Source organism: Bacillus rossius, chromosome 15 (assembly GCF_032445375.1).
Source record: "Bacillus rossius redtenbacheri isolate Brsri chromosome 15, Brsri_v3, whole genome shotgun sequence".
Lineage (NCBI taxonomy): Eukaryota > Metazoa > Arthropoda > Insecta > Phasmatodea > Bacillidae > Bacillus > Bacillus rossius.
In genome coordinates, this window is record NC_086342.1 from 27,838,144 (window position 1) to 27,863,579 (window position 25,436).

The 25,436-nt window shown below is 36.9% G+C and overlaps 2 protein-coding genes across 3 annotated transcripts in view; one reads left to right on the top strand and one right to left on the bottom strand.

Moving 5' to 3' along the window:
- Positions 1–25,436, bottom strand: part of LOC134539686 (prohormone-1-like) — a 344,120-nt gene that overhangs the window by 317,336 nt on the left and 1,348 nt on the right. The window lies entirely within an intron of this gene.
- The window catches only part of LOC134539685 (nucleoside hydrolase-like), a 32,945-nt gene continuing 12,220 nt past the window's right edge, over positions 4,712–25,436 (top strand). For both annotated transcript variants that reach the window (XM_063381882.1, XM_063381883.1), the window contains exons 1-5: positions 4,712–4,792; positions 13,959–14,166; positions 16,902–17,079; positions 20,432–20,548; positions 22,171–22,310. In XM_063381882.1, the coding sequence (XP_063237952.1) occupies positions 13,966–14,166; positions 16,902–17,079; positions 20,432–20,548; positions 22,171–22,310 (636 nt within the window). In that variant the 5' untranslated portion in view covers positions 4,712–4,792; positions 13,959–13,965. The remainder of the gene's footprint in view (positions 4,793–13,958; positions 14,167–16,901; positions 17,080–20,431; positions 20,549–22,170; positions 22,311–25,436) is intronic.

Below are 25,436 nucleotides of genomic sequence, written 5' to 3' on the forward strand. Positions count from 1 at the left end.
AGTTTTTTCTTTCTAGTCTTTTTCGCTTTTATCGGAGCTGTTTCAACAAACGTTTTAAAATTTCGATTTGCAATTCTTCTACTAAGCAATAATTTTTTAAGTAGTTAAAATACCATTAAAACGCTTTTTTTCTGCTAGTAATTATGGGCCCACCCACCAGTTAGCATCACATGTCACGCCAAACATGGTTTCCTTTCCCCACTGTAAGAGTCGCAGATCTATATCTATCTCCCTTCTTTGTCCTTTGAGTTAACCACTCTCTTCCTGATCGTTACATTATCCTTAACGCTCCGAGCGTAACACTTTGTTTCGTTACGTTACTTTTGGTTACATTGTGATGTATTCGTTTCTATTAACACTGGTGGCTGTTAATAAGTTTCACTTCCAAAAATATAACTCTCCCCTACCTCAGACAATATTTCGAGTTCAATATATCATTGGCACTGATTATACTCATAGACTCAGTAGATAGCTAACAAAACAGTGGCCAACAACTTCGCTATAGAAAAAAGTCCTCAGCTCCAAAGAACGCAAGAACTCACCTTTTCGTTGCGTAACCTAAGAGTGAAGCCTTCTGGGACTATTTTCCTACAGCAAACACGCGCAGATAATATTCAAGGACGCAGATAATTGCTTTCGCCTCAAGTTAGTCACAATAAACCCAGAATAATTAAACAAACCTCTATTGTGCAGGGCTTACAAAATATTTTTTAATTTTAGACGCGTGCTTGTGTCACATTCTGTATGTTTTTATTGCAAAATTTCTAAACGTTAAGTCGTATTTATTAAACAACACAATTCTGTTGGAATTTTGCCATAAAAATATGGTACATTTCCTATGACTTTAATTACTTCTGAAATAGATTGTCATATTTGTATAGTAAATTTGCCAAACAATATTGCACACGGTAGACACCACACCCCAAGTTGGGGAAATTTTGACAAACCTAGGAGTTCTGACAAAGTAATATTGGATTAAATTAGTACACAATTGAACCACGAAAAATTTTCTTCGAGTTTGCCAAAAGTTCAACAGATGTGTTGCGAAATAAAAAAAATTACTTGCCTTATGAGAGACAGTCATTGATCAGAAAATGAAAATGAAACAAGAAATAATAATTATTTATTTGTTACGTTATATTGCAAACACTGTGTAAACGCCGATCTCATCCGCGAATAAGTTAAAACTCAACAACAGCAAATTAAAAAAAATTGAAAACATTTTGCTGGCTGTATTTGGTAACTCACATCAGAAAAAAAAATGTGGAAGATAATGCTGAATCCCAAAATAATGAAATGAAATCATTTTAAAACAGCGATTAGTGGTGCGGTGAATCGAAAACATTGTGTAACCAGACGCTAAGAGTTTTATCTCAAATACTTTTTTCGGTAAATATGTAGAGTCGTGGTATATGCGGAAAAAAAATGCTAAAAATCCGAAAATACTTTTATTCTATGCTCTTTCACTTCCTCTTTTCAAATCAACCGGCGGAGGTAAGAAATTCCAAATACTTTAGGAGATATCGAATTTTTTAATTTTCATCACAATGCCTGTGTAATGCGGTGACCATTGTTTCTTGTTTACGAGTATCTATTATGTTTCTTATTGGACAATTTTGTCACGTGACAGTTCCGTGATTGGCCAGTATTCAAATGAACCAATACGTGATTATTTATTTATTTATTTATTCATGTTCCGTCGGAGGTATCGCGACGTAGGTGAACGACTACATTTCCTTCTAATGGCAAAGGAAATGTACCTGCCTCCAACTTAGGTGATTGTTTAACGTTTCTAATTTTAAAGTCTTATTTTTTATTTGGATATTGTTGTGCAAGTAATAAGTAATAAAAAAAATTTACGTGAGTCGTTAATGTTCATAATTTGTCCGGGTTTGTTAGGTCAGGTCAGTTACATTATAAATACTTTAAAACTAAAAAAAAACCATTTAAATTAAATCATATTATTTTTAATGTACGCTTAGTTTGAAAGTATTCATAATGTAACTGACCTGACCTAATCGACCATTTTAGTTCGTACAGTTCATCCTTTGTCCAGGTCAGTTACATTATAAATATTTTTAAACTAAACAGCCATTAAAATTAATTCACATTGTTTTTTATGTCCGCTTAGTTTGAAAGTATTAATAACGTAACTGATTTAAACGACCATTTTATTTATTACGCATTCACGAACACGCGGCAAAATAACAAAAATGTCGACGTTCCAATGGTTGCACAGGTTTTGTATTGCAAAAATAAAAAATTCGATATCTCCTAAAGTATTTGGAATTTATTATCTCCGCCGATTGTTTTGAAAAGAGGAAGTGAAAGAGAATAGAATAAAAGTATTTTAGGATTTTGAACATTTTTTTCCGCATACATCGTTACTATACATATTTACCCTTTTTTCAATAAAGTCGTTTAGCAATCTTAGGAAACACTCTATACCAACTGGTTTTATCAACTTGTATTTTTCATAGTGAACCTATATCCAAAGTTGGTCAGTTGAATTCAGACTCATTCTGTATATTATAACCTTTCGTGCCCGCAATTACACGTTAGAAGTGAAACTATAATACTTTAAAATTATCATTTTGTCAATAAAACAAAATCTTTTTAAACCTGGTACATCCGGACCAACTGGGCACCAGAGTCAATCCGTACAATCGAAAATCCGGATAATCCAGGTAATCTAGGCAATAAGCAAAATATAATTTTTTAATAAGCAGACTTACCGTTTACTACGATAAAGACGACTATGTTTTGTAACAAAATTACATAGTGTACATTCCCTATATTGTTTAATAGTCATTAAAAATATAAAAAAATATTTTTTCACATCATTTCTTGACAAAGAGTTTGTCAACTTTATTCTCTTAAAAACATGTATCGCGTTTCATTGAAGTGCGGTCTGAGACTTAGTCGTGTGCTTACCGTCTTTGTTCGCATAGATGTAGAATACAATTGTAATTTTTATGAGAACATTTAATAAAATGTCAACATACATGATCTGGATTATCCGGAGATCCGTATAAACTAAGGTTTAAGTGTATTCAGTAATTCAGTTGAACGCTAAAAACTAAACACTCAAGCACACAATGGAGGTCCACATGGCGACGAAAAACCTACGAAAAGTTTTACCGTTATGTGTATGACTCTCTACTTTATTCGTTATTCGCCCTCCCCCTTCCTTATCAACGTCATCGAACTCCCCAATTCTCAGCGTTGCATTTTCCGTTACACTCGGATAAGTCCTGGTCTTACCCTTCCGGCTGCAAAGAGGTTTCACTTCACAGTTCGGTAATTGTTCCTTATTGCGTATCCAGTTGTATTTTTAAATTAAATATTAAAATCAAGAAAGGAATTGATTATGTTTGTAATGCAAAGCTGTAGAAGACCAAAATAACTTGATTATGTAAATACCTATATCAAACTTATAAAACATTGTTCCCGGGAGAAATTATGTGTAACATATAGAATTTCACATAAAATATTTTAATAAAGTAAGCATTTGAATGTGTTCGCGATGTAAACTGTACCACAGCCAAAATATACCGTATGCCCGTAAAATAATGTCCCAGTTATAAATTTTAATAGAATCAAGTGTAATCGTTGTAGAGTGTTGGTTCAAGGTCACAATTAATAGTAACTTAAACAGTTTTAGATAAGCGTATGCGCGAGTACTGCTTTATTGTTTTCTCGCTTGCAGCGCCACCTGTGTTGAAAGAATGGCTCTTTCCCCAATCAGTAGAGGGTGAACCTGTAAACTTTATTTGGCAACAGGATGGAGCCCTTCCTCACTGAAATATCTCTATACGAGAGTGGTTGAAGGCCCAAGTCCCTGACCGTTGGATTGGTCGTAATGGTCGAGACGACAGAGCTCTTTTTCGCTGGCCTTCTCGTTCACCTTACATAACATCATGCAATTTTTTTCCTTTCGAGTTTTTTAAAAAAAATCTGTGTCTACATTCCACCGCTACCTAAAGATTTGCCAGAGTTGAGAAACAGAATCGAAGAGACTATTGCTTCAATTACTCAGGACGTGTTAACCAAAGTGTGAGAATAATTGGACTTCAGGTTGGATGTGAGCCGTATAACTAAATTGACTAATATTGAACATTTGTAAGGGGAAAAAAACCAAGGTTAGTTTACCTTCAATTTTATGTTTGATTAGTTGTAAATAGTCTAAATTAAAATTCAAAACTTTTGAAAATGGGAGATTCTATTATCGACATTCTCTACTTTATTTTGAAAATATGAATGATAAAACTTGGACATAAACTTGATGCGCGATGAGTAGGGGCAGGAAATTTTCGCGAAAAAATCTGAATGCCTTCTAGACTGCAACAAGCGGTTTCTTCCTTGTGATTGGCGGCCGTCTGCGAGAGAAGTCGTTGCCTTGTTTGCACGAGCCACTAAGGACGAGTTTGCTTCCACACTGAATTAGTGTGATTGGTTGTTGTAACAATCGACATGCGCCTCAAAGTAACTCACCCATTCACGAAACACAGGCGATGCTATACAGTGTTTTAACTTCCAGCTACTCTCATGATCTTATTCGCGAAATTTTCATGGCCCTAGCGATGAGGAACAATTGCCCACGACTACGGCGACGCGACGTCCCGAGTCGAGTGGATGAACTCCCAAGGTCGTGCGGTCGGCAGAGTGGCCTGTGACGTCACGCGCCTCTCGACGGCGCCGCTGTTATCTCGCTCCGGGGTCCAGTCAGCTGACTGACTGCTCAGTGTCTGGCAGAGTCGGGCCGCAGCCGGCGACACAGTCGCCCAGGACGGTGAGTGAGACCATTGAATGTTCAATGGTGAGACGGTCTGCTTCACTGCTACGTCGCGGCTTTACCATCAATCCATATAAATAAAAATGTAAACGTTCGTTCGTTCGTTCGTTCGTTCAAAATCTTAAATTTCAGAAAGTTCTCCATCGATTGCTTTTAAATTTTGACGCAACGTTTCATTCGAATACGCTCGTGTTTTTATGTACCCATGTCACACCTGGGTAAAAAAATATATATATAAAATATAAATAGGTAAAAACGTAGATTTTTAATAGTGTGACATATTAAGAGATATATATAGACATAGGTACATAGAGGAGAGAGACAGAGATATAGAAGGATATACAGATAAAGAGAGAGAGGTATATTTATATAGAGAGATATAGAGAATTAGAGAGAGATGCTTTGTATAAGTGTACCTATTTTCAACAAATTACAAAAAAAAAAAAATAAGTTGAGGCATTGCAACGCATGCCAGGCATTAACTATTAAAATAATGAAATTAGGAAAATTGTGTTTTTCAGTGCTACAGTCGTTCCTTGTTTTACCCTGGAAATAGCGTTCATAAATTCCACTCGTTTCTGAGAAATTACCTTTTATTGTTTACATTACAAAGCCTGTGCATTGATGGGGCCGTCGCCATTTTGTGCTTCAACTGCGTTGCCAATCCTGTGGTTCTCCATACATAAGAACGAGTGTATGTTGTATATGGATTCTGTGGCGCCGTGGAAGGTAAATAAAAATTTAAAAAAAAACAAACTCAAGTTCCAACTGTGCATCCAAACCCAAGCTTCGACCCTTTACAGGGATGTTATTTAGCATGTAACGTGACTTAAAAAAGGAATTGCCTTTACGTATATTAATGTGTCATTGTCACTTCATACACAATTGTGCGTTTATTATTTTACCCACAACAAAACCAAGTAAAAAATAATATATTAATGCAATTAATTATTTTAAGTAACTTAACGCAATACATTTTTTTTTCAAAGCATGTTATCTGCTTACCCGAGGCCGCTAATCAACGCAATGTTTCATGAGTAAATGTTTAATGATAACTTTATTTTTTAACAGGCCCGTTAAGTCTCTGTGCAAGAACTTGCACCGTAGGACACTTCAAACAATTACACCCGCTACGTTTCTTAAATGCTATCTAAAATCAAGGCTCGTCAGCAAAAATATTCGGTGTAGTTTAAGTAATTATTTATAAAGCTCAGCTCGGCACTTTTATCCACGTATATGCTTATTGTACTTATTTGACCATTTTCAATGGTCTATGTATCTTTCTGTCGCTGTATTTTGTATCTGATATCAGAAAAAAAGACAATGGTGTAAAACGATAATTTTAATGAAATAATTTTACAACATTTAAAGGTATTGCGGTGGTTGTAAAACATAGTTTAAACGTTATCCAGGAAAATAATTGTTTTATATAAAATACTTTTTACTACTAATAAAGTCGTATACCAGTCTTGGGAATCATTTTAGACCGTAAATTATACCCTAAATGTTATCAACTTGTTTCATGATGAACCTATAGCCGAGATTTGTCAGTAGAATTCCGACTCAGACTGTATATTAGAATATTTCGTGCCCTGAACGCACGTTAGAGGTGAAAATTTAATACTTTAATATACCCGATGGAGGTCCAGGATAGAAGTTTACAATAATTGAAAAAAAAAAATATAGAGACGATAAACCTACAAAACGTTTGTAAACAACTAAATTTGATTATAAGTGCTCGTAAACAAGCTTCAGGTTATTGCTTTGCGAGTGACACTTGGGAAATGTGCACCACTGATACTACAGTAAAGAACTGTCGAATTTAAGACAAGCCACATGACGCAGACTTCAAGAGCTATCATCTGTAAAAAGCTCGCAACACTGTACAGAATCTAAAAAAAAAAAATGTCCGTAGCCAGGATTTTGTAAAGGAGGGAGTCTAGTTTAACCATTATATTGTTACGAACTCAGACAGGACCGCGACGCGCGCCAGTTTTGGAGCTGCCTGGCGACCCCGCACGGCCACTGACGTCACGCGCTGTCCACTGACGTAAGGCATGCCAAGTGCGGATTACAAGGGTCCTCGATACCCGCCTCCTCCCTTCCGCCATCACGCCTGAGGCTATTGTCAATGACTATTTAGCGGCCTGGGAATTATGTGGGTTTCCTGAGGCAGCCGCGCGGAATGGCGCGAATAAACACCGCCTTTCTGGACTTTTCGGGCGTCGGGTCGGCCCAAGGTGACGCGACACATCTAACCCCTCCAGTCGGTTCCAGAAAGTCTGCCAAGAGTATAAAAGCAGCGACGCCGGCCTCCGCGAGAGTTCCGAGCGAAGAGCGGAGCAGCGAAGAGAGTCTCCCCCCTCGGGGAGTGATACTGGCGATACCCGTGCGATCAGCGAGAGGTGAAGAGGGCAAGAGGTACTTGGTGAGCGAACCGGACCTATCGGGAGGCGATACCTGCGAGTGAAGGCCTGGCGAGCGATAGTTGAGGACTGTACTGCGGCGCGGTGTGGGTGAGTGTGCGAAGGAAACGGACTGAGGCGGACAGAAGAGCGAGCCGCTGTCGAGCCAATCTCCAGTGGAAAGTGCTAATGTTTCAATGACCAGCCTAAGACTTATTGTTATGGACAGAAATCTTTAGTGAATTAATTAATATTATGGTGTAGACATTAGTAATAAATAAAACTGAACCAATAAAATGGGCTATACCATACGAACCCAGTTTTCTCCCCACATTATACTCGTAACAATATCATTATTTTATGAGTTTTCTTTACCTTTTAAAATTTAAAATAAAATGAATAATCGCATTAATATTTCAGGAAATGCAGATAGAACTCCAATTTTTTAACATGGAATTTTAAGTAAAGATTTTGCTTCAGAAAAGAGAATAGAACAATTTGAAGAAAAAAAAATTCTTAAGACATTAGTCTTATGTCTTCATTAAAACAAGTCACAAAAATATATTAATGTTATTAAATACATGAAATCCACATGATATGTTTGTATGTTAAACTTGATTACAGTAGCACGCGTGCAAACCGGCAATAGACCACTGGGAAGCACAATGCCAACCGCTTCTGAGTATGACGTTTGCCAGTGTTCACACTGCTGTAGCCCACTAAAGATTTCAATAATCCTTCACAAATAATATCCTTTAACCTTATGTAGCTAAGTTGCATGTAATTTGAAGATGACAATCTTTTTTTTTTATTGTGGCTACGTATCTGAAAAACCTTCGTGTTGGATATTTTTTTTTGGTGGGTTTGTGAAAAAGGCGAGGGGGGGGGGGGGGATTGTCGTAACCGCCACGCATGATCCGCATTACAGCCGAGATTCAACGGCGCGTGCTTTTGAAAAATCCTGTGTGCCTTAGCCGGCGATTGGAACGTGAGCTGACAGCACGTCTTCACTTTACGACCCACGGGACGCAGCTAGGGCAACATTCGTGGCTTGATTTGGCGGTCGGCCGTGACATTCGAAAGGGAAGACTACTTTTCATTGACCCCCGATCAGTTTCGAACATATCTGGAGTTCGCCTCTCGCCCGTGCCAACTTCACGGTCGGAATGGAGAAAAAAAAATCCTTTCCCGAAAGTACACACTTTCATTCTGTTTTAGAGAATTTTTAAGTATTACTATCTTAAGGTAAAAATCCTTGTATTTTGGTTACTGTTCCATTGAATAATTCTTACGCCGGACTAAGTAATCGAAGGAAATATTTTGTGAAATTAAAAGGAATTTTAGAGCACTTTTAGTACAGGAATTTATATAACTTTACTTGAAAATATTTATCTTCAATTTTGTAAATATATCTGCATTTTAACAAAATTATTTTATATTCAAATCTCAAAATCTAAATTAAATTTTTAAGTCGATTTGTTTTTAGAGAAATAAATGCTACGTCATTTAATAGTCATTATCACTCAAATCTATTCGCAGGAATATGAATTTCTGCAATCCATTTAGTTATTATTACTGTGTAAAATTATAAGCAAAAATCGATTTTAACTAGGAAATATATGCATTAATTTTTGAAAAGAAAAAACCAATTTTATTGCCCTAATGCTCCCGAGCCTAATTAAAGTAGTATTGGCTGCTCCACACTGTTAATGTTTTTTTGTAGCGCTGCTGAATGTTTAGTTTCTGAAAGTAAGCATAGCTAGTTAACATTTTGATTGCCCTTCGTCTTTCAAAGAACACAGAGCTGCTGCCGTATATTGCGATTAAGGTTGAATATAATTCTCAATGGAAGAACAAAAGTTCTGTCTTTTTTGAGACCCCTCCTGGTTTTATTTTCCATGCCAGTTTCTTTGAAGGTATCAAAAAAGTGTTTGAAATCACAAATAAGGCGAGAATGAACTGGAATTTCGCATGTACAGAGTAAAATAAAATAAAAAGTGTAGTGGTATGTTCTGGTGGTGTGCATGCAAATATTTATTATTTAGAGTTCCTCTTGCATAATTATTATTTATATACAGGATATATATATATATACACATGAAGTTTATATGTGGGTGTGTCAAATAGGTGAATAGTAAAAGTGTTTGTGATCAAATATATATATATATATATATATATAAATACTTAGTTCTACAGCTGACTGATCAGTGATGTTGGAACACATGTAGGTTTTGATAAATTATAATTTCAGAATATTTATATTACTGTTTTGACATGCACAACACACAAAGCATATCAATAATATAAGGAACCAAACACATGCGTTAAATTATACTTTGTAGGTATAATTACAAGAAGTTATGTTGGGTCCGGCTTCTAACAAAAGTTCAAGTCTTATTGAATAATGTTTTGTGGAGCCAGCTAGTGTCTTAAATGAAATTATCTAATTTATTTAATAATTTCCTCAATCCTAGCCGAACTCTCCCAGTATGAAGAATTGTGTTACGATACTTGAGTTTAAAAGTCAAGGTAAGGTGTTTCAAAGGTTCATTAAATAATAATATTGTAACTTTAGACCTTGGAATAAAATGTAATCAAAAACCAAATGTACTGTTTATATTCATGTGTAGTGCGTGTAATGACGGTGACAATACACTTTGACATATATATAATACAACACGTAACATGAAGATTACCTTAAACTACCTTATTCTAAGCTACAGATGGAATTTGATATGACTATCAACTTCAAACATCCAACAATTCTATTAACACTTGAGTTGTTTTCACTATCAAATGTTAAATATTTAAGTGTAATTTAAAGTATTTCGTACAATTGAAGTCACACATTAAAATGAAAGGTTATATTAATAAGTTATCAATTCTTAACTAAAATCAGTCCTGTAGAGCGTGGACCACTGGGTACGTTCAATCAGTACTTGTCAGCAAAAGATAATAACACATTACGTACATTGTACCATTTGGCGAGTCTTTAAATATGCCTCCGCCGATTGAGAATCCCGCTGACTGTGAAATTTGAGCTGTGATACTTTTTTTTGTTGCGCTAAAGGCGTGAAAGAGGCTGAAATTCATCGTCACGTCAGTGAAGTAAATGCTAGAAAACATTATGACCTATGGAATTGTACGGAAATGGGTTAGGGCTTTTAAACATGGCAGCAGGAATGTTCGTGATGAGGAACTAATTGGGCGACCTTCTGTCATTACTGAATATTTGGTGCGGAAAGATGACGAAAAAGTGGGGGAAAAAGGTGTTTTACGATTACGTCGTTACCGGTTTATCTGCAGTGGTTGTTAAATCAGGCACCAGACTTCTATGAGGAGGGGATTCAAAAGCTGATAGCACTATACAACAAATGTCTTAATATTGGTGGGAACTATGTAGAAAAGTACATGGTGTTACATGATTTCATGTAAAAATAAAATTGCTCAGAGAAGTATTTTTTTTATTTAAAAAACGGTACTTTGTTTTTGTTTTTGTTTTTTTAAATGGGGTGTGGTTGTGTCACGCACACGGCCGTGTGTTATACGTGAATACGTATTACGTAAGAGGTAATATTTTCTATAGAAAATATAAAATACGCTATTTTATGTATGTTATAATCATATTTGAACACTAAGAATCGCGTATAGGCCGACATTATATATTTTTTATTTTAACACTACATATATTCACTGTAACTATTTTACACTAATGTTTTATACGTGCAATCGATAAATTTTGACGAGAGATGACGATTGAAACTCAAACGAACGTCGTAGCTTCTCCGAGTCAAAAGTTATACTGGAAATCTCGAAACGCAGCACAATGACCTCAAAATAGCGGCGCTTCCCCCTCCACCACGCGCGATGCGTCACAGTCCTCACTTAGCGTAACGAATTTGTTGACCCTTTAGCTACCCAGCGGTGTAATTAAATTTTGAATGAAGGTGATAGATATGAAGTTGCAACACCAAACTGTACCCCCCGATTTTGTTATCATTCGTTTTTTTTTTTAATTGCCTCCCTCCATGGAAGCCATTTTAAAGACGTATTCACGTCATGAAACATGCCTCGTAGCATAGCATGCACATACGTGGATCACCGCCAACTAAAGTCCCGACAGAAGGAAGATGGTGCGCCTCGAAACATACTTCATCGCGGCACAGCGCTACACGAGTACAATCGCTTCCAAGAACCGGAATAAAAGGGTTCGAGAGGAGTGTGTGGGGAGAGTAATTGCCGCGTGGACAACAAGAGCCGCTAATTCTCTCCACGTCTTCGTCTTCGGGCCACGACGGAGCTCATTAGTCCGCTGCGGAGGAGAACTGCGGTTAAAGGAAATGCGGAGGAGTCGCAGTTGACATATGCCCGTCACGCACCTCGGTAATGGCGCCCGAAGTAGTCTCATTGTGCCAGCACTTCCGAGGCGACTCGTCAGAACTCCACCTCCCATTTGCGCGTGCTTATCACTTTCTCGACCTCGACTTCCCAAGATGCTCGCTGTTTCCCGATCGTAGGGCACGTGTCCTTCGCCAACATTACCCTCAACTAAAGGCTCGTTAAAACACAAAGGCCTAAAGTCTGACAGCTTCCTTTACTTGAAATTTAGGTCGCCTTCATGAAGGGAGGTTGAAGGAAGGTTTCTGCAGGGTAATTTAGGCTACCTTTTTCCGTTTAAAGGAGCCTAAAAGATAAAGGGAGATCTCTGCATATGGCCGAAAGACTGCTTTCAACGAGAAACGATATGGTGAAAGGCTATCCAGATTACTTTGACGCTAACAAACGTGGTGTGTCAACGAAGAAGTACTTTTTCGGCAGTCGTTTGTTTTGCATTTATACGTTCAAGTAAATCACTGACAGGGAAATATATATAAAAGAGTTTATACAACAGTTGGCAGGCTGAGCAACAGACTATCCTTATATTTTTGCTAAAAGTTAGCACCACAAACCCCCTGGAAAGCTACATAGTCAAATCAACTAATGTTCAAAAACGGATTGTACACAAACGTTTGTGCGCACAATTTTTCACTTTTAGGATGTGTTCAGAGGTATTTGGAGATGAATTTACAATTCCTGGGTTCGTGAGGAGAGCTAACTCCAAGGGACAGCAAAATGTGCTCCCTCCCCCTCTTTTTTACTTATAAGTTGATAACAATCGAGCCTAGTGAAAGATCTTTATATACCAAATTTAAGCTGTTAAACGTTGGCATAAAGGAGTTCCTAATCGTTATTTTCATATCCTTAGCGATTTTTTTAGTTATAAGCCATTGAATATCGTTTAATTATTTTTAAAATCATTTTACACCACGTTTTTTGTCACTTGGTATAGGCTATGTTGGAATGTTGAGTCTGATCTGATTCCTGACTTTTCAAATAAGCCAGAATAATATTTGTTGGCCCAGGTGAATTTTTTTAATACATAAGGTGTGACCATGAAGTGTTTTAAGTTGGCAAAACTCTGTTTATCATTGTTCTTCCTTTCTTTGCTGGCTTTTATAAGTGAAAATATAACCTTTTCAAACACTCGCAATACATCAACATCAGAACTGTCAGTATTTTGATCAAATTAATACAATATACTATACTTAAATAAACAGATGTTGTGTCAGCACTGAAGGTCAACCAATGGCAAGAGCAAGGTGGCCACCTGCCGGTATCTCTTAGAAATGTGGTTCACTACTCTTCGCATTCCCAGTAATCTGTAAATAAGAAAATATTGTCATGAATGTTTAATTAGGTCATTAGTTTCCAGGTGACAAACGAAAAAAAGGTTTACTTCTGCAAATAGGTATAACCTTTGATATGAAAGTTTTTATTTATTTGTTTATCATTTTAAGATTGGCTTCTTGTCTACTAATTCTTCTCTGAGCACATTTTTTCTAAGATTAAGGACGCCGTTCAGCTGACACGCAACATTTACTTCTTGATCCCTTGTTCCGTGGTCCTAATTTTCGGTCATGATTATCATCGTTCTCGTCACCTTCATCATCATCATCATCCCTCATTGCCTTCAATATCCTTTTCTTCACATTCACTGACCTCATCGTCTTAGTCACAATTTACCATTCATCATGATCATCAACTTTCTTCATATTCAGTTACTTTATGTTCACCATATTCTTCGTTGTCTTCTATGATAACAGTGTCTTTACTGCTGGTATCCCAAGAAACAAATATAAAGATTTTAAGTCTTGAATATGCAACACTTGTACCCTAACCGTATTCCTAGTGCACTATAGGACAATGCCGGTCCCTTATTTTTTTAGAGAACAAATTTTGGTGTCCTTTCCCGTTGCCGTTCCGTGGCCCAAATTCCGCGCATGCGCAGATCTCGCTTTTTCGTTGGTTCCGTACAGATGACGGACCCGCGTCTGGCGCCACTGACTCGCATATAGTCATTTTCGTGATCATCAGGGGTCGTAGCAAGCATGTTGGTGTGCCAAATGAAACAAGGAGTACATAATGGTCATAACAAGAAATAAACGCAACATAAAAAAAAATGCTGCTATCTCTAGTATTTTTCGCCGTAACAATTGTATCGATGGTTTTCGGAACGTTCGTTTCTACCCTGGCGCAGAGTGCCGTTTGCTAAAAAACGTTTGCAGATCTGGTTCATTACTGCGGTTCGGGCCATCTGGAAGATGGCCCTCGAGTCGGGTGATGTTTGTGTCCCGACGAGGCAGCGCTTGTTGGCCACCTCGCCCGGATGATGCCCCAGGGGCATTCCGCGGACCAAGGATCCCCCTCGTCGCTCGCAGGGTGGAGATGGCGTGCCCGCGACCTCCGAGGCTGGTGGTGGACGTGGACGTGGGCTCGGACGACGCCATGGGGCTGATGGTGGTCGCCGCGGCCGAGCGCAAGGGATCCGCGCGGCTGCTGGGGGTCACGTGCGTGCACGGCAACACCGACCTGGACCACGTGTGCGCCAACGCGCTCAAAACCCTGCACACCATCGGCCGGCTGGACGTGAGTGCCTTCCAGGGGAGGTCCTTCTACATTGGAGATCCTCCCAACTCGTTCACACAAAATTTCAAGGCAACTTGGAACCTAAGTTTTGAGTATGGTTCTTCATTGGAGGTCCTCCCCTGGAAATTTTTTAAAAAACTTAACTATTTGAAACAAAATTTCAAGGCAACTTGGAACCTAAGTTTTGACGATGGTTCTTCATTGGAGGTCCTCCCCAGGAATCTTTTTAAAAAACTTAACTATTTCACACAAAATTTCAAGGCAACTTGGAACCTAAGTTTTGACGATGGTTCTTCATTGGAGGTCCTCCCCTGTAAATTTTTTTAAAAAACTTAACTATTTGAAACAAAATTTCAAAGCAACTTGGAACCTAATTTTGACGATGGTTCTTCATTGGAGGTCCTCCCCAGGCTTTTTTTTTAAAAACTTAACTATTTCAAACAAAATTTCAAGGCTACTTGGAACCTAAGTTTTGACGATGGTTCTTCATTGGAGGTCCTCCCCTGGAACTGTTTTAAAAAAATTTAACTATTTCAAACAAAATTACAAGGCAACTTGGAACCTATGTTTTGACGATGGTTTTGCTAATTTATCTTAAGAAATTTTGATTTTCTTACCTGATGAGTTACCTTCGGGTCAGTTTTATAAATTCTCTTACGATCAAACTTCCAGGGCAGTAAATTTTTTGAAAGTTTATTCTAACATGAAACCATGAATTGAGTTTGGTGTTTTTGACCACTACTTTAATTTAAATTCAAATTAAATTTTAATAGTTTTCCCCCATTTATGTCCATATTTGTAACAGAACACTAGACAAAGAAACAAAACAAAAATGAAAAACACCAGCGCAAGTCACTGAAGACGCCCCTGGAACCTTTCCTCCAATGGGCTTGCGGCATTCAAATAATTCCTCCCCCCCCCCCTTTCTCACACCACCCAAGAAACTATTTCCCTCAGCAATTTTTCCAAGAGAAATTTATTTTACAGTTGGATATTTTAATTACAATACTTTAAGGGGGTTTAGGCCTCTCCATCTTGCAATTTCAAAAATTCTGATATCGCTTGCAATAAAGCTTTAATGCTAGATTATTTTTGGTTTCACATGGCGTAGGACTTAAAATTGTCTACTTGAAGTTAATACTTGTGAACTGGTGTGATTATAATAAGTTATTATTTCCCGAAGCTTACAGACTAGAGCCTGTTACTAAATATGCGGTTACAACAAGGTATAGAATGTCTGTGAGATTTGGATTATGACTTTCCCATGCCAAAAATTAGGATAAATAGCTCGAAATTAGAATCATAACGAAAAAATAGAAAAATTCAAGATGGCGGGGCCTAATATCTCTTAGATACCAAAGTCGTAATCAAACGTGTGTTATAATGCACACCTAATGAGCTTACATAAATAATTGTTGACATGTGATTTGCAGTAAATTGATCACAGGTGTGGAAAATACCTCGCATAAACTTGATGGATGGCGAAAGCTCTAACTAGTAATCTGTTTTGTTAGATGGTGATAGCTTTACTTAATAATTTGTATTCGTAGACGGTGACGCTTTACACAGCAAACTGGACGTAGTTATGCAAAAAGGAACCAACCCACAATTTTGTTATATTTTATTTTAAAATAAATTAAAATAGTACAAGGTTGATCGTACCTTCGTTGCTATTATTATATCAGTATTTATACTAGACCATTAAAATTATACCCACATTATGTTATCAATACGAGAATTACAATTTATAATTAACTTTAACTTCAAAATACTCAGAATAGGTTTGTTTCATGTGGGTTGGTTCCTTTTTGCATAACTACGTCCAACTGTGAAAATGAATCTGTACTAGCTGGAGTAACTGGCGTTGCCCGGGATAAACACAATGTGAAAATGCTTCTTTTAGTAGAATAAAGATTTACAAACACAACAATGCTAGAGTCGTTGCCATGTAGACGAAGAAAGCATCAATAATAAATTATTATACGTGTTAAATTCCTATCCTGTAGATATTATACAATCTGTCCATAAAGGAATTTTCCAGTTATATATTTCAATAGTATCAACTGTAAGCGTTAGAGTGTGTTGGTTGCAGGTAACAAATAAAAAGTAACTCAAACCGTTTTAGATAAGTAAGTGCACGCGCAAGTACTGATTTGTTATTTTCTGGCTTGTAGCGCCACATACACGCAAAATGGCGACTCCTGGGCGTTTAAGCGTTTTGTGTTTTGCAATTTTTCTAAGAGTGAATCTTTATTTTCAGGATGGAATCCCTCTTCCATTGTAATCTCTTCGTACGAGAGTCGTCTGACCGTTGGACGCGTATGTCTGAGAAACTGCGTTAAATCGAAATTTCCCCCCCCCCTCCCCCCCCCCCCCGGTCGCACGAATCAGTTACAGACAGTGGCGTAGCTAGGATTTGTGTATGGGGGGGTGTTAAAAAGCATGGCCCCCCTGTATTAAAGCAGGGGGTCCCCCGGGAAAATTTGGATTTTAAGGTGTAAAATAGTGCTATTTTAGCAGTTTTCGGTTCTTAAATTTAAATCTTGTAATGGTAAAAATTTTCTTAATTTTAATATGAAATTTGTTTGAGTGATGAATAAGAAATTAATTAAAGAATTGGTGCTAAGGGTAGGGGGGGGGGGTTTGAACCCCTAAACCCCTCCTCCCCCTGGCTACGCCACTGGTTACAGAACATGACGTGATGTGTTGTTTTGAGGTTATGTTCGACGGCGCAGGTGCCGGTGTACCGCGGCGCACATGCCTCGTTGGTGGACACCATGAAGAGGGCGGAGGACATCCACGGCGGAGACGGCTTCGGGGACTTCGAGTACGAGGGCGCCCCAGACGTCGAGACACACCTGCAGAAGGAGCACGCCGTCTTGTACCTGACGCGCGTGGTGAGGGAGACTCCAGGTGACGGAGTTTCCCACTGTTTTGTTAAGCGAAAAAAATTACAAACGCAAAACGAGAACCACAAACCCGCAGAAAACAAGTCTAAACCAGCTGATGTCTAACAGACGAAAACCAAATGATGGACATAAACCGGTATTATGGATAACGCGATGACGTCAGCACAGAATTTTTTTTTTTCGAACTTTCCTTTTACTTTCTTACCTCTTTTTGGTGTGTACACATCTCGGCTCTCTCGGTAAACGGCATTTGGTAGGAGTAATTTATTTACTAGAACGAAAGTCGCATGGATCGGAAATGTACCACCACGGTGTTATGGCGGATGGAGCGAACCAAAGTTCACAAAGCCAAAGGGGGACTTCATAGTATTAACGGTTTAAAAAAAAACTTTAACAAGATGGGTAGTAGGCCTATCTTATTAAAATTTCCTTATCGTAAAATCATCCCCGAACCCGGAGATTTTTTTTTTTTTCACTTTTATCGAAGCTGTTTCATTATACAGTTTAAATTTTCGGTATGGAAATGGGAATGATTGGATAGTTGACGTAGATGCGCCGGTTGCGGATTCTAGCGGCGGGCGCGGAATCTACGTGTGATTCGCGTCCGGAAATTTAGTTTGAAATACGGTTTGCGTATATTCATCATGATTTGGCATTATTTTAAAGAATACTACGTTACATTTCGTGTCTTTGCAACAAAAGAACACGTGAATTTTCTCGTTACCTTGTTACTCTTGTGAGTATAGAAAGACTTGCTCGCATTTTTTTCTCGATAGAATTACAATAATTTTAGTTCCGAAATATAGCCTTCGGGTCTCTCTTGCTGGAAAATATTGCTGTGATGATTTCATTTACGTGCATAGTCTTGTTCTTGTAGTTGAACTGTTTTATAAAGGTACCTAGCACCCATATATCTCTTTGCGTGAGAATATAGGTACTTTTTTTTAGCACTGTCATTTTGAGACAAGTCAAGCGACAGAATTTTGAACTACAGGTTGTCCATAAAATAATGCCCCAGTTTCAATGGTACCTATATTATAACAGTTTAATATAGTCTATTTACAACAAATCATCAATCAAATATAAGGTAAACTAAAATAGTTTTTCTTACAAATGTTCAACATGTGCACCTTTAGTTATACAGACACATCTGACCCTATCATTCCAATTCTTCCCACACTTTGGCTAACACGTTCAGAGTAATGGAAGCAGTAGCCTCTTCAGTTCTGTGCCTCAACTCTGGCAAATCATTAAATAGTGGCGGAACGTAGACACAATCTTTTGTAAAGCCATTAAGGAAAAGACCGTTTGGTGTTATGTCAGGTGAACGTGGAGGCCAGCGAAAAAGAGCTCCGTCATCTGGACCGTTACGACCGATCAAACGGTCAGGGATTTCGACGATTTGACTTTAAACAAAACGCACGCTGTACTGAAATTGCAAATTCACTTTTAGAAAATTGCAGAACACAAAACTCTTTACGCTTAGTGATCGCCATTTTTTTTTTCCGTGGGTCGCGCTGCAAGCGATAAAACAACGAATCAGTACGCATGCACTTATTTAAAACTGATTTATTTACACTTTGATTGTGACCTTGAACCAAAACTCTATTACGCATATAATTGATACTACTAAAATTTATAACTGGTACATTCTTTTATGGACGTACTGTGTTTTGAAGACCTCCGGAGTGCAGTGCTTCCGAGCCGAGGAGTCCTGCGTTCGAGTCCGAGCAAGGAATTGGTGTAGATTAGTATTGTCCATATTAAGGCCCGTCTACAATAGCAAAGTCCTAAACTGTGTCCGAATGACACACGTCGCTGATTGGTCCACGTGACCCTCTGACGTCATGCGTCAAGTGGGCGAAGGTCCGAACCTACCTGGTCCGAAGAAATTCGTCAATTTGAACTTTTTGTCCCAACCTGTGTACTTGGGACACAGAAAAAGAACAGAACTTTCACGATATTTGAATTTCCGGTTCCCGTTTGAAAACGTGTTTTTTTTTTTATTGAAGGAAATGGAATGTGTTGTATGCCACTTATAACTTGCATAACTTTCATAAGTTCAATCTCAAACTACAAAGCATCAAAACAATAAACAAACACATTTGGTTTGGCACATTTACTGCGCTCTGGTTACAACTTTAGAAATCAATACATTCGGACATCGGACATCGCAATTGTTGATAGGGCAGTTTCCGGTGAGACAATGTGACGTCACTCACATTCGGATAAGGACACGGACCACGCATAGGTTCGGACTATTGTAGACGGTCTCATAGTCTCAAACCTTGTCACGTCACTAAAAATGCAAAAGTAAAAATTAAACTAGTCATTCATAAGCCATTTAAAGGGAGATGTTTGGCTAATTCGTATTGAAATACTAACAACGAACAAAATTTCAAACAACATACGCGTTTGTTAATATTTCAAAACCAAATAGCCAACTATTTAAAATTAATAATAAAAAAAGTTGTAAAACAGAAACATGTTGGTCTCGTACTTCTGAGTAACTGGGTTTATACACCGGTTTAAAGAGTCGGTTACTTACAATTAAACCAAACAAAAAACATAGAAGTATTCAAATCTTATTTTGTTAAAAAAAAGGAACAAAAAATTTATCCGTCACAGAGTTACAGGAGTTTAAAACGTGTTCAAGGCCATGATAAGTGTGTACAAAATAACACCTTTGATGGTGATAGTTTTCTGTGTAGTGTACAAAAATTCTGCCTTGAGCTTATTTGAACTACTCTATGTTTTTATTTTCAAGTAGTTATTTAACAGTAAATTAAAGTATAATTTAATTGATTGCTTGAAAATTACTTCGTTTTCTTTTGACTCGATATATAATAAAATAAAATTTTAGAACAAAAGATACTCTGTTAATGGAGTTATTTATATTAATTTAGTAAGTTTTTAATTTTAAAAAACAAAAATTTCTGAGCCTGATTAAAAATAGGTTGATTAAAATAGTAAGTTATAAGTAATATTAAAATTTGGTGGCTTGGAAACAGATATTTACAGCAATTTTTCAACCTTCCTTGATTTTGTAGTAACATATTAAACAGTTTATTTTTCCACGATATATTTGTGAAAAATGTTATAAGTATTAAATTTAATCCTTTGCAGAAATAAATAAAGCAAAGATACCTACAACTGCGTGTAGCTGACCGTTGATAACTTTTAGATAATATATTTATTTAGAAATATATTTATTGTTGCTTGATTTTTATGAAAGTGTCATAATGTTTTTTTCTGTAAGTAATATTCTGGTCAAATATACCATGTTTCAATACTAAGTTCGTTTTGAAAACATGTTTCAATTTATCAATGTTTTGTAAATATTTTCATTTTTCCAGGTTCCATTACCCTGCTTTGTTTGGGTCCATTGACTAACATCGCTCTGGCAATTAGGATGGATAAAGATTTTTGCACTAATGTGAAAGAAATTATTATCATGGGTGGAAACGTCGAAGGTAACAAACCACAAATTGTAAAAACAAAAACAAAATTGAGTTCTATTCAGAGAGCCAAAATTAATTATAAGTATTACTGTATTTAATTTTCAATACAAATAATGTTACTTATTATTAATTATGAATACTGAGATTCCAGTTCGTGTTAAAAGTTGCAATGTGATACCAGAGATTGTAATATTTTTCTACATATCGATTATCGGTATTTTGATACATCTTTTGAATAATATCGGTGCCGATAAAATAATGGCATAAAAAATATCGATATTTCCGATGTATCTGGTTATCAAAGTACTAAAACATTTACCTTTGTATTGCTCATTAAAAATTTGTAATTTAAGTAAATATAATATATTTCTTGATACATTTAAGCTTTGTTAATCACATATCCAAAAACAAGTTTGGCTCATACTAGCAAAAAAAATTTCACTTAGTAAGTTATCAGTTTTTCATATATATTTTTTATTATTCTGTATTAGTTTTTACTTAAAACATATTATTTTATTTTTATGTTGAAAAAAAATGATATTTAAAACATTGGCATCAAAATATTGATAACAATATATCGAAACTTTGTTTACATCGATATATTTTACCCTCCCTAATCATAATATACACGCCCCTAGATCTGACTTTCTTTCTTAAATATGTTTCTTTTGATCCGTAGCCTATCACGGCGTTCAATAAACCAGTCCAGAACATTATTTGGGTTCTCTATAAATTCCCTTTATGTATTTGACTGAAACAATAAATTAATTTAAAAAATCGATTTAACACGTGTACATACTCGATAGTGTATGAGATAAGAGTGTTGGCCTTATTAGAGGTCTACATTTTAAGTTTTAATCAGAAAGATTCACTCTAAAGTAGGTAATATCAAACTGATAACTAATAAGGAATTGCAATGAATTTCCAATGTTGTGTTATGTTATCTAGTTGCAGTTCAACAAATTGCCTAATGTATTTAGTAAAGAAAGTGAAAGTGATATATGTTTTCATTGCGGATTCAGTATATAGCGAGAAACGTATTAAATAATAAAAATTTAAAATTAGCATGTACCATACAACACCAGTGAAAACTTTGGTATTAATATTTAGTATTAGTTTTTGTGAATAAGTACAAGGAATGTTTAAACCTATCTCAGTGGCCCGGAGATTATTACACAAAACATTTGATTAGAAGGTCTTTGAGTTCAAGTCTAATTTAGATTTTTATATAATATTAGCAAATTTACATGTTTAGGATACAAACTATTGTTTTTCTTTTTTTTTCCTTTTTGGCAAAAATAAACATTCACAGAGCTTTAAAGCTGGTGGCAGATAAAAAAAAAAATTAAACAGATAGCTTCTGTACAGATGACTTGCCCAGTCCTTGTCAACAGCAAAGGTGGATAATGTTTGAATTTCTGTATTTTCCTTTCTAAATTATTATTATTATTATTAGAATATGTTTCCCTGGAATATAAAATTATGTTGAACACTAAAGATTTGGTCGTAGTTACTTGAGGAATTTATTGGCCATCCATAGTTTGCATCTTTTAAACGGTTAAAATTAAATTTAAAAACTAGTTCGATGTGTTGACCTTGCACCAACGAGTGATTCTCCTTGTCTGTGTCCGCAGGCATCGGGAACGTGACAGCAGCCGCGGAATTCAACTTCCACTGCGACCCTGAAGCCGCGTACATCACGGTACACAACATGAAGTGTCCCGTCACGATACTGCCCTGGGAGACAGCCTTCAACCACTGCGCCCTGCCTTACGTGAGTGTGCACTAGCGTCACTTGGATAGGGGGGGGGGGGGGGGGAGTGATGCTCCGAGGCTGGCACAGCCGGGCTGTGACGTAGGTGAAGCCACTTTTTAACGCGAATACGTCGGTCAAATTGCTTCCATAGTGGGAGGAAATTTAAAAAAAAAATGAATGATAACAAAATAGGGGGATAGAGTTTGGTGACTTGATGTAAGCTTTTGGACATACGCCATTGCTATGCACATGTATGTCTGTAGAAGAAAACTAAAAAAATACTCAAAAGACAAAAACATAAATTAAGCAAAAAATTGCTTTTGTCAACAGGATATAAACACCACATAATATTCCATAACAAGAATATGGTCAACAAACAAAGAAAAACAAAGAAAAATGGACTAAGAGAACGACAAAAAAAACACAAATGATGACAGCACAAAAATATTGAACCCAAAAAAAATTCAGCACAACAGAGTTTGGTGTTGAAGCTACATATCTATCATATCCATCCAAAATTTAATTACACCGCTGGATAGCTCAAAGATCAAAGGATTCGTTACGTTAAGTGAGGACTGTGACGCATCGTGCGCGGTGGAGGGGGAAGCGCCGCCATTTTGAGGTCATTTTGCTGCGTTTCGAGATTTCCATTTAGTATAACCTTTGACTCGGAGAAGCTACGACGTTCGTTTAAGTTTCAATCGTCAGCTCTCGTCAAAATCTATCGATTGCATATATAAAACATTAGTGTAAAATAGTTACAGTGAGTTTATATGGTGTTAAAATACAAAAAAAAATTGTATTTTATATTTTGTAAAGAAAATATTACCTGTTACGTACACGTATTCATGTACAACACACGGCCCTGCCCATGACACAGCCACATCACATTTTAACCTCGTCAACACCGTATTGTATATGCCCAAAACATTGCGAAAATGGTGCGTGACCACATCTGATGATGGTTACTAAGTATGAATTAGAATCTCCTTCGTTTTTCACTTTCAGAGGGGGGGGGGGGGGAGAGAGAGAGAAAAAAATTCATATAAATCTGTTTCTTCATGCAAACACTACACTTCAGCGAATGTTTTGGGCGTATAACTTGCATGGGGCAACAATGAACTGCAAGGGGAAAAAACGGTTTCACACACTTAGCATGTAATAATGCATACATGGCCACCACGGGAAGCCTTCTTTTCACAGACGAGGGAGCCAAACGCCCGATCGTGCATCTTTTTTTTTTTTTTTTGATAACTCATGATAACTAATGGTCAATTAGGGTAGGTTAGCTACATTATGAATACTTTAAAACATTGTGGAGGGTTGATTTGGTTAGGATAGCTACATTCAAGATACTGTGAAATCATGTGAACGGTTTCCTAACCCTGGATAGCTACATATTAAAAAGTTGTTTGCTAAGAAACCTTCGGGGAACTTCGGGTGTGGCTCTCTCGTCTGTAAAATGAAGGCTTCCCTGGCCACCATCTGCTGGGTCCCACTTATAACATCATAGCTCTCGGTACACGGCATTTTGTAGGAGTAATTGCGTGAATGCGACTGTGCTGCCATCTGTGGCGGACGGCACGAACCAAAGTCCACAAAACCAAAAGGAAAACTTTATAGTCATTAAGTAACGAATTTTTATCAAGATGGGCATTAGTTCATAAACAAAAAAAAATTCCTCGTCGAAAACCTGGCCCAGAGAAGTCGTTCACTTTTATCGGAGCCGTTTGATTATACAGGTTGACATTGTGGGCTGCCACATCAAGTGATCAAATAGTCAACGTAGCTGCTGCGGCAGCGAACTCTAGCGGCGGGTGCGGAAACTGCGTGTTATTCGCTTCAACAAATGTAGCTGAAAATCACAACTTGCGTATACATTTATCACGCTCGGCATTATTCTAAAGAATCCTACGTTAAATTTCGTGTCTGAGTTTATTTTTATCAGTGTATTTGCAAATGAGAACACATTAATTTGCTCGTTACCAAGTTCGAATGTTGCATATCTTTGGCGAGTACTGAAAGACACTCTCACATTTATTTTTTTTTAACCAACGCACGGTATTGTTAAATTTTGTCAATAAATTGTAAAGCCTTATTTTCTGTACAACGTAAAGGATATTTTCTGGAATGTCAATAAAGTTATTAAATATGAATTATATATTATATTTTAAATTATATTTGAAATTAATCTAAACTTTTTCTGAACAAACTGTGTCCATAAACAAATTTCATAGATAATCTTATTATATAGAAACCATCTGAAACTGTAGCAATGGAAACCTATACAGTGCCTTTAGATTTCATTAAGTTCCTTTTGCCACAATTTTCGTGACACGCCCAACAGTTGTTGGACGCAATATTTGTCGTAACGTCCCCTTACTCTTCGGTTCCAAAACCCGCGTCATGAGTTTAACTTACACGACGTTTCGCACACGTAGTCATAACATAAATAATAATACTCCAACTTGCCAGTAAAGTCTCGCATGTAACTGTATAAGCGAGAGTACATGGCCAAAGGTTTTGCAGACTTGTTTCCAAAATGAGGTATTTCTATGCATGTGTCGTGAAAAACCACAAGATTCATATTTGAAAGTTTTTATGGCAACTTAAAATTTTCAATTAAAATTATTTACTACCGTGCGAGCAATGTAAAATTTACAATCAAAATTGAGCCTCTTTGGGGAAATTCGGTTGTTTCTAAGGCAAAAGTCTTCCGAGGTTTTTCGAATTTCAAATTTTGTAATTTTTGTGGAATACAACAGACAATTTTCCCCCAAAACAGGATTTTTTCCCCTCAAATTAGAGAGAATTTCGGGAATTTTTTTTAGCGGAATTTTTTTCCCAAAAACTTTAAAATGTTGACGGATCTTGGAAAAAAAATCGGTCAAATTTGGTCAAGTTTTGAAAATTTTAACTTCATTTTTGGCAAATTTGGGTAATTTTGAAGGTCAAGGTCAAATGTCCAGGTCAATATCATCCAAGATGGCCGCCGTGACGTCACAATACAAGATGGTGGTCGAATCCTAGCTCTTCAACCAGAAGCCAAGCGCAATTCCGGCTATTATATACTATTTCGCACGAATGATTAAATTGCAGATAATTTTAAATAACATAAAAGACGAATGTAGCGTCAATCGTTAT